Below are 8,676 nucleotides of genomic sequence, written 5' to 3'. Positions count from 1 at the left end.
TTTTAAATTGCCAAAATTTGGTTGAGGAACCTGAACAATTTCTGTAAATGTGTCCCTCACCTTTAGAATCTTTCCTTGGGATCATTTTAAATTCCAGGCTTTCCGTAACCCCACACATTCACTGTTGGCCGTGTGTGGGAGTTCTCATCAGCCGTTTGTTCCTGAAATTACACCCCAGACGTCTCTGAGACATAACGGCTTTCCATTGGCAAAACACACCCACGCTGTCCTGTTCCTCCCGTCCCAGAGCCGGCACCAGCTGCCCTCCCAGGAGCCCAGGCTGCTGTCAGCGGAGGATGCTGGGAAAGACCCAAACCTCGGTGCTGTGGATCCTTAGATGGCTCCGCGGGCACGGACGGGGTGACGGTCACGGTCACAGATGAATGTAAATGAAAGCCAGTGTGCCCAGTTTTATAACTCCACTATGAAAAGTGCATATCTAATACGAGAACATTTCAATCAGCCCTATCAAAACACTTAGCATATAAAATATATTTGTCTTTCATCAAAACATGTGTTTAGAGATCCTAAAGTTTAAATTAACTCTTTAAACTTTATATTTATATAAAGTTTATACTTTGTAAAACTTGAACATTTTCCAACTTATGGCCTCATCTTAGAAACCTCATGTATGAACATTATGATTAGCTAGCTACTTTCGGCAAGTGTGGAGGGGACCAGACTCATCATCCGCCCGGGACAGTTGGAGAGCAAGAGGCGGTGCTGTTGGTAACTGCACCGGAACAACCGACAGAACTGGAATCGTCCTGGCCAGTCTCAGACTTCCAGCCCCTATCAATGGGCCCGCAGTTCTAAAACTTTTAAAGTTAAATTATTTAAAAGTATATACTCACATAAAGTTAACTTACATATTTATATAACATATACTTAAATCATAAATAAGAATTTTTACATTGCATGGTTTTAAAATAAAAAGAGCAATGTCAATTTTACCCAAGTTCTCCTTTCAGTAGGTTTGCTTGCAACTAAGCATCTCAGCCAAATCTATTCAAATGTATTCAAAACTTCAGTCAAGTCTTGTGCTCACAGCAAACTGAACTCAGGAAAAACTCCGTTACCTAAAATAGGCAACACAAAATTATTTCATGAAATCTGTCTCTGCAAAGCAAGCCAAGAACTGCTGCCTCCTTTGGCAGAAGGCTATTAGCATTTGTCAGATGGCTTCAGGCACCCTAACTTCTACCTGACGTACTGCTTGAGTCAGGGTCTCAGTGGCGCCCCCAAATGGACCATTTACTTATGTTGTCTATGTCACCTACAAATGCATCTCCATCTACACACTGCACAGCACAGAAACCTCACCGCTCTGGAAGTGTCAACTGTCTGCCCATCACTTTCATCCAGCGTCATCAGCTCAGCAACTAAAAAACAACCACTTAGAGTAGAAACTCTAAATATAGGAAATCAACACAACACTTAAAAGGAGTAGTGATTTATCCAAACGTTTATCTTAAAAATAAAAAAAAAAGAAAACATATAAGCATCATTTGAGGGCATTGTTAAAATTCTTGTCTTGGTTGTTACCTTTTCTAGAGATCAGATCATATTGGTTGTCGTTTATGTTCCACGACCAGCTTCCCGGGAAGACAGCTGTCAGTCACATATTAAGGTGTTTTGGATTAGCCACATGACTCCTCGGGGTTAGTCAGAGTTTTCCAGAAAAACAGAACCAATACATGTGTATACAGAGAGATTTAGCTTAAGGACTTGGCTCATACCACAGGGGAGGCTGGCAGGCTGGAGACCCAGTGAAGAGCTGATGTTGCAGCTCAAGTCCAAAGGCAGACTATAAGTAAAATTTCCTCTCCCTCGGGAGAGAGAATCAGTCTTTTTCTCTAAGACCTTTAACATTGTGGAGGCGAATCTGCTTTACTCAAAGTCTACTGATTTGAATGTTAATCTTACCCTGGCTGGTGTGGCTCAGTGGATTGAGTGCCAGCCTGCAAACCTAAGGGTCGCTGGCTCAAGTCCCTGTCAAGGCACAAGCCTGGGTTGCAGCCCAGGTTCCCCAGTAGGGGGCACCTAGAGGCAACCACACATTAATGTTTCTCTCTTCCTCCCTTCCCTTCTCTAAAAATAAAATCTTTAAAAAAATGTTAATCTCATCTTTAAAAATACATAGACTAGTCACAAAACACTAGACTCATCACAAAAACATCTAGGCTAGTGTTTTACCAAATACTTGGGTACCATGGCCTAGCCAAATTGACAGGTAAAATTAACCCTAGGGTGGAACTTGGGCCCTAGTCTGAGGTCTTGCACTCGGTGACTCCTAGGGGATCGTCTCCAACAGAGGCAAGCCCAGGTCCCCACACCCCCTTGGCTATTTTATAGGTGAAAAAACCAAGTCCTACAGGCTCAGTGAGTTCATCCTAACAAGTCAGGACAATCCAGCCTCAGTGAAAAGTAGTTCCCAGCTCTTTCCATTGGGACCTGAACCCAAGATTTATATAGGAGCATTTTCATTTCACTTATTTGGAATATTGCAGCCAAGTGTGAACCCATTCAAACCATAAACTCTAGACCAAGGAAATCAACTCTTCTCCCGGGTGCACTTGCACATTCCTATCCCCCCCCCAAAACACACACACACCACAGAGCTCCCCACCCAGCGGACACACACAGACCCATCCACAGAAGACTTCTCTTTGAAAAGTGCTTTATTTAGCAAGATCTAAGTCAGGTGCATCAAAACATACCAAAATGTTACAGAAAGTCATGGCTCCCTATGAAGCCTTGTCACATTATGTTAAGATATCTAAACACATACATTTGTAAGTTCAGAACCAAACATTAAACCAGGTCATGTACCACTGCTAAAAGTCAAGTTATGATTAAACAAAAAACACTTCACAAAACTAAAACAAGTGGGAAAACCCTTAGGAAACACTAGCAAAAACAGGCCAGAAGCCATCAGCCTGCAAAACAGGTCTGCGATCCACCTGGAAGACTCAAAAGTAGAAGGAGGCTTTCGCTTCAGAGTGTCCATGCCTTGTGCTCGGTTAAAACACAGGGGGCGCTGTAACCTCCCGTGACAGGGTAAACACTTTCAGTTACATCCGAAAGATGACACATTTCATTTCTACCTTGACAGGTGATTATTTTCCTATCTCATCTGATTCAAGCAAGACTGTGTGTAAAACAATTTAAGTAGATTCTCAAAAATTCATGCTGCCGCCTCTGGGGGGCTCAAGGACATCTCTGTCTCCTGTTCCAGCCCCCACATCGTGGTTTGGCCACTATGAGACTCTGAAATTCCCTTATTCAGACAGGAGTTTCTGTTTTGGAGATGCATGTACAACACCATGTTCTCCGTGCCCCAGAGCTCTGAAATTTCTCTTTTTAAAGAGATCTTTTTTTTTCTTAAAAGAGTTTCCCACCCTTCTGTGGCCCATTCCACCCCCCTGACACTCTGAAATAGCCACCCAACTCCACAGAAAAGAATTTCTGCCAAGGCATTTTTGCATCGGAGAACAGTTATTTGTCATTTACACAGAAGTCTCATCTACACTGATGATGAAATGTCTTTACCCGGAGATTTCCAGGAGAGAGTACAGGTTGTTCCCCACTGTCCCCCACCATAGGGAGAAGGATGAAAATACTTCTCCCTGAAGTCTCAGGCCAAAATCTCAACCTCAGTTCTCAGCACTTTTCACACGGATGGGTGGCTTATCCAAGATCCTCACCCCTCAGTCTCAACTCCTAAAGTCTGTCCAGCCTGGAGACCAGCGTGCACACCCCACTCCAGCTCACTCAGCACACCCATCCTTTGTGCTTTCGGTCCCTCCCCCAGATAACCCTGACCCCCCCTCCCCACACACACACCCGTTTAACTCATTACCTTCCCACTAATGTGATCACAGAGAATGTGATCTTGTGCTTAATCCCACCATCACCTGGGGGGACGGACACCCTCCCAGCCAGATGGACTCAGGTTTTTCTTCATTTGATCACCTTGTAACATAAGCCCCCAGCAAAAGAAAGCAGTTGTGGCTATAACTACTTTACAGAAGTTAGGGGAAAATCCTATAAATTGGCCTTTGTTCTTCACATGATTTCAGGTTCATTGCACACAATTACATAAACCCACACAAATCAGTTGAGAAGTTCAAAGCTGCAGGCCCATCTGATACCAATGAGAAAATCCTGCTCCACACCGTGGAGAAGTGTCTGTTTCAGCTGCTGCTGTTTCGAAGAACTTCAAAAATCCTGATCAGGTTATTAGGATGTGGGAAATGACCTCTAAACAGGGTGGCCCAGTTTGGAAATGCACGGCCTGCATTAAAGGGAACGTATTGTGTAAAATACGGTTTCCCCTCATTTCCATCCCAGGCCCCCATCTTTAAAGAGCCAAATCTGCCCTGGCACTTTCTTAGGAAGTGACCTGGCAAATCTGCCGTTTTACATTTCCACATTTAACACTGTCACGGCGCTAGTGCAAACGAAAGAGGGCTTTCACAAACCAGAAAAGGCTGACCAATAAAAGTTAGCGGTTAGTATTTTCTTAGTGGAAATTCTTCTCCCTGGCCCCTCAAGGAGAATTATTGGGATCAAAGCTTTGAGCATACAACACAAAAATAACTGGAAGAGAAGTTTTCCAAGTCATTTTCTCAAATGCAAAACTCAGGAAGTAAGTCTGCACTTCCACACTGCTCTTTCCCACCGGTAACAAAGGAAGCCTCCCCTCCACCCTTTTCCCCAAGTCTGTGCATTTTGCAAAGCCCACCGAGGTGTCTGATTGAGACTGAGGCCCTCCGGATTTCCAGTCCACACCCCACTGGGCTGTTGGTGCTCTCCCCACAGAAGAGGGAGGCTTGCTAAGAGACCCCTGGAAAAATGCCAGGTGGCAGCATGCCATCTTTCTGAAAGTCAACCAAAGACCAACACTGTAAGCCATCTGACGAGGCCACGAAGGCCAGAAAGGTGGGACGGGAGTAGGAGGGTGCCTGGGGCAGGAACAGGTATACTGCAAAGATCTACCTTCCTTGCAGGCGCCAATCAATGGTTCTCCTTTCCTCAACTGGCCAGCTCTTAAACCATTCTTGGAGAGGAGGTGGAGAAGAGATGAGGAGTGTCCCTTCCCCAACGAGGCTCACAGTCCCCTGCTGTCAAGAGCTCCTGACCTTGCTTGTTGATCTCCACAGCCAGGTGCCCTGCTCCAAGCACCTGCCTGCCCCTCTTCAAACAGTATCAGTTGCACCGGCATCCAGCTGCCTGGCATCTTCCCGATGGGGGGCACAGGGGTCAGACTGTCCCTGACCTTTTCCCCTAACTGGGGTCTGCCTTAAAGATCACCGAGGTGGCTGCTCAGAGAAGCTGAAAAAGAAGCTTCCTCCTCCTTCTGCACCTTCGCAGGGCAACCCAAAGTGCTTCCCTGAACCCTCCCACACTCGGTCAAGTCCTCGTTCTTGGAGTCCATCTCCACAATGGCAGGTGACTTGCAAGAATCCAGCCTCAGGAATAATAAAGCCTTGGCTTCATGGCTTCAAACACACAGAAGTGCAGCTTCAAGTGCAGGAAGACCCCTTGCTGATGTGAAAATGGGCTGGGATCACAGGCACTTGTCACGTCTGCAAGGAGCCACTTCCCTAAGGGAGCTACATTTCACTAAGGAGGCTCACTTTCCAGCCACATCCCAGAAAAAGCCCAGGCCTAGGTCACATTAGCCAGCCAGTGCCAAGTGCAAACCAGTGAGGCCTGTTTCATGAGATCCTTCCTTCAACTCAAGGAGGCACCAAAGAGTTGGGGCTGGCAGCTCGGCGTGCTGAGAGAAACATCAGGCGCCCCGCCTGGCTCCTACGGGTGGCCACAGAGGCGAGGACAGAAGCAGAATCCACTCTTTACGGGCACCCACAGAGATCACCACATACATTTTTGTTATTCAAAATCAAAGTTTCCAGTGTAAAAACGTGGGTTTATTGCATCTACCCCACTGATGGTTTATCTTTCTCTTTCCATGAGACCTGCCCCACGTGCGTGGGGCCGTCGTCTTGATCGTTTCCAAGGGTCTCACAGTCACACATCCTTCTGGGCATACAGGAGAATGTCTACTGACATGGGAGCTCACTGAGCCCCCTCCCCCTTCCCAACATGGGCAGACATGTGTGGCTGCTCCCAGGCACTTGAGGAGAGAAATTTCCCTTCAGCCTAAAACCCCTCAGATGGGTGCCTCCCGATTTTCCTGCCCATGAGTAGCCCATCTGCCAGCCTCACGGCACTTGTGCTGGTTGCTTGGAATTTAATTGCATGTGAATATCAGGTAGGCACGTGAACATGTATATGTGTGCACATGTGTGCGGACATGTGTGTGCATGCACACATACACATTTTGGGTCCTCCTAATAACGAAGATCAGAAGTCCTGGTGAATGAAAGAAAGGAGAAGAGCAGGGATCCGAGGACGGGGGGGGGAGCTTTCTGCTGGCTTCTCCATCCAGAGCTGAAGAAGCTTTTAAATGTTTCTGTGGAAGGAAGGCACCCAGCTTCCTGCGGGTCTTCTCATGTCAACAGCAGCCCTTGCGGTGTCTGGATCCCCTCCTTCTTGCGGCTCAGATTGTTTCTGGGGCCTCGGCTATCTCCTCCAGCCTCTGCCGGATCATTAGCCGGAGCACGGTGTACCTGGGGACAGAAACAGCTGCAGTGGAGAGCAGAAGGCAACACCCCCCTCCTCTCAGCCCTGCTTCCCAGCCCAGGTCACAGTGTGGGCAACTGCTCCGTCCCTTTGCTTCTGCCACTGGCCCTCTATAGCCACTTGGCTGCTGTGTTCATTTCCACAACAGGATAGGAAGGACTGATGAGGCTAACTCCAAACCGGATTATTTTACTATGATTAGAAAGTCTGGCTAAGAAGGACGAAAGGGTGGAGTAACAGAAACAATAATAAGGGTCCCATTAACTGAGTGCTTACTATGCCCAAGGCACTGTGTACAGTCCTTCGCATGCATAGTAAAGACAGGGTCCAGAACAAAGAACACCCCATTTTTATGACAAAATCTTCTGTTACAAAACCATAAGCATGTCATTTTGTAACATAACAATATCACACTCGAGCACACCATATGACATTTTAGGTGAAATGTTCAAATGGTTGTCCATTGTTGTCCATTCATGTACCCTACCAACCACACTCAAGTAAGCCTGCCTTCTGCCGGACCCTGTACAACCCTAGCCTAGGGCTAGCCCCTGTGAGATTACCATCATTTGACTATTATGCGAGTGCTTGCAAAAATGACATCTTCGTGTGGTTCAACCTAATATCGGTGCCTGCATTTTGCAGTAGATGCCATAGCAACTACCAGTCAGGGAGGTCCATGGCTTGTTGGTAACTGCAGTGTCCCCATCCCTTCCCTGAACCACAGTGATGCAAAGCCCCTGTGCATGCTAAAGGGGACACTCCTTACATTCAGGTCTTTGCATCGCACAGCAAAAGCTGTTTGTAAAGTTTGGTCCATTGTAAGTTTCAATAAATGTCAACTGCTTTCACACTAGTTATTATCATTGATACAGCAAATACAGCATTGGCTTTATTCTGTAGTGGCAAAAATGAATCAACTGTTCTAACTTATGACTATGTATAGCAAAAATAAAAATCACAAAATCCTCTCCAGAGAGAAGTTTTACTGGACTTGTCAACCCAAATGCCATTTCCACCAAAGAAACATGAAAAGGGGAAGACAAGATGCAAGGAAAGGACTTCAGAGGTGGCTGCTCAGATCCCATGCCGCTGCCGAGGCAGCCCTCCCAAAGCAGCCAGAACATCTTCGTGTCTCACATCAAAGCAAGAAGCTGACGTGAGAAACAGAGAGGCCAAGACACTGAAGCTCCGTGTCCCCATCTGGGATGTGGATTCACCAATGGGAAGGCCCCTGAAGAAGATCCCTGGGACCCAGGCCCCCGCAGCTGCTCGGCACCCTGGGAGGCACCTGAACAGAGAGCCCTCTCAAGGGAGACGCAGGGGAAACCCAACCAGCCACCTGGGGGCCCTGCTCACTTGCGCATCAGCTTCTTTACTTCCCGATCTTCCTCCTCTTGGAGTTTCTGAATGAAGCTTTTAAGGACAGGCATCTCGAACTTTATATACTGGGCCACCTGGGGAGGAAGAAGTACGTGTAGCGTGCATGCCCCTTCCCAGGATTATTCCAACGCCTTCTGGAGTCTCTCTCAGGTAAGGCACAACGCCTCAGGAAATCTACTGCTGCCTTAATCCGGGATTTCCTTAAAGGCAGGAGCCAAGCCTCATTCTTCCCAAGGCTGGCATGGAGTCTGCAGTGAAGACCCCTTTTTTCACGTGACACACTGTCATTACCTCTCACTTTTCATCTCATGTGTCCGGTCCCTGCTGAGGTGATGTCTAACATGGAACAGTACTTGGTCCTGATTCCATGGTACAGAGAAAGACCCGAATCCATGATATTTCATATACCTCTCTGCTCTCCCCTAAGAGAATTTAGGGCACCATGACTCAGAATGATGACCGTGTCTCAAATAGGCATCCAAATGTGAACTTGACCCTGAGAGGCTGTGGGGATGGGGTGGCTCCCAGGTGAGCTGAGGTTAAACAACCGCTCCTTCCTTCCCCACCAGAATCCCTACCCTACTCTATGCACTCTTCTCCATGGGAGAAGTACATTTCTCCAGTCTCTTCATGTTAGACTTG

General features: G+C 47.1%; 1 protein-coding gene across 4 annotated transcripts in view; it reads right to left on the bottom strand.

Annotated features, from left to right (window-relative positions):
- Positions 1-2,663: 2,663 nt before the first annotated feature.
- Positions 2,664-8,676, bottom strand: part of RASSF2 (Ras association domain family member 2) — a 37,624-nt gene continuing 31,611 nt past the window's right edge. For all 4 annotated transcript variants that reach the window (XM_028525001.1, XM_036009591.1, XM_036009590.1 and 1 more), the window contains 2 exons: positions 8,011-8,108; positions 2,664-6,638 (listed from right to left, as the gene is read on the bottom strand). In XM_028525001.1, coding sequence (XP_028380802.1) covers positions 6,569-6,638; positions 8,011-8,108 — 168 coding nt within the window. In that variant the 3' untranslated portion in view covers positions 2,664-6,568. The remainder of the gene's footprint in view (positions 6,639-8,010; positions 8,109-8,676) is intronic.

The sequence above is a fragment of the Phyllostomus discolor genome, chromosome 9 (genome assembly GCF_004126475.2).
Source record: "Phyllostomus discolor isolate MPI-MPIP mPhyDis1 chromosome 9, mPhyDis1.pri.v3, whole genome shotgun sequence".
NCBI classification, from domain to species: Eukaryota; Metazoa; Chordata; class Mammalia; order Chiroptera; family Phyllostomidae; genus Phyllostomus; species Phyllostomus discolor.
Note: the sequence above shows the minus strand (reverse complement) of the source record. Positions and strands in the feature narration are given on the sequence as shown.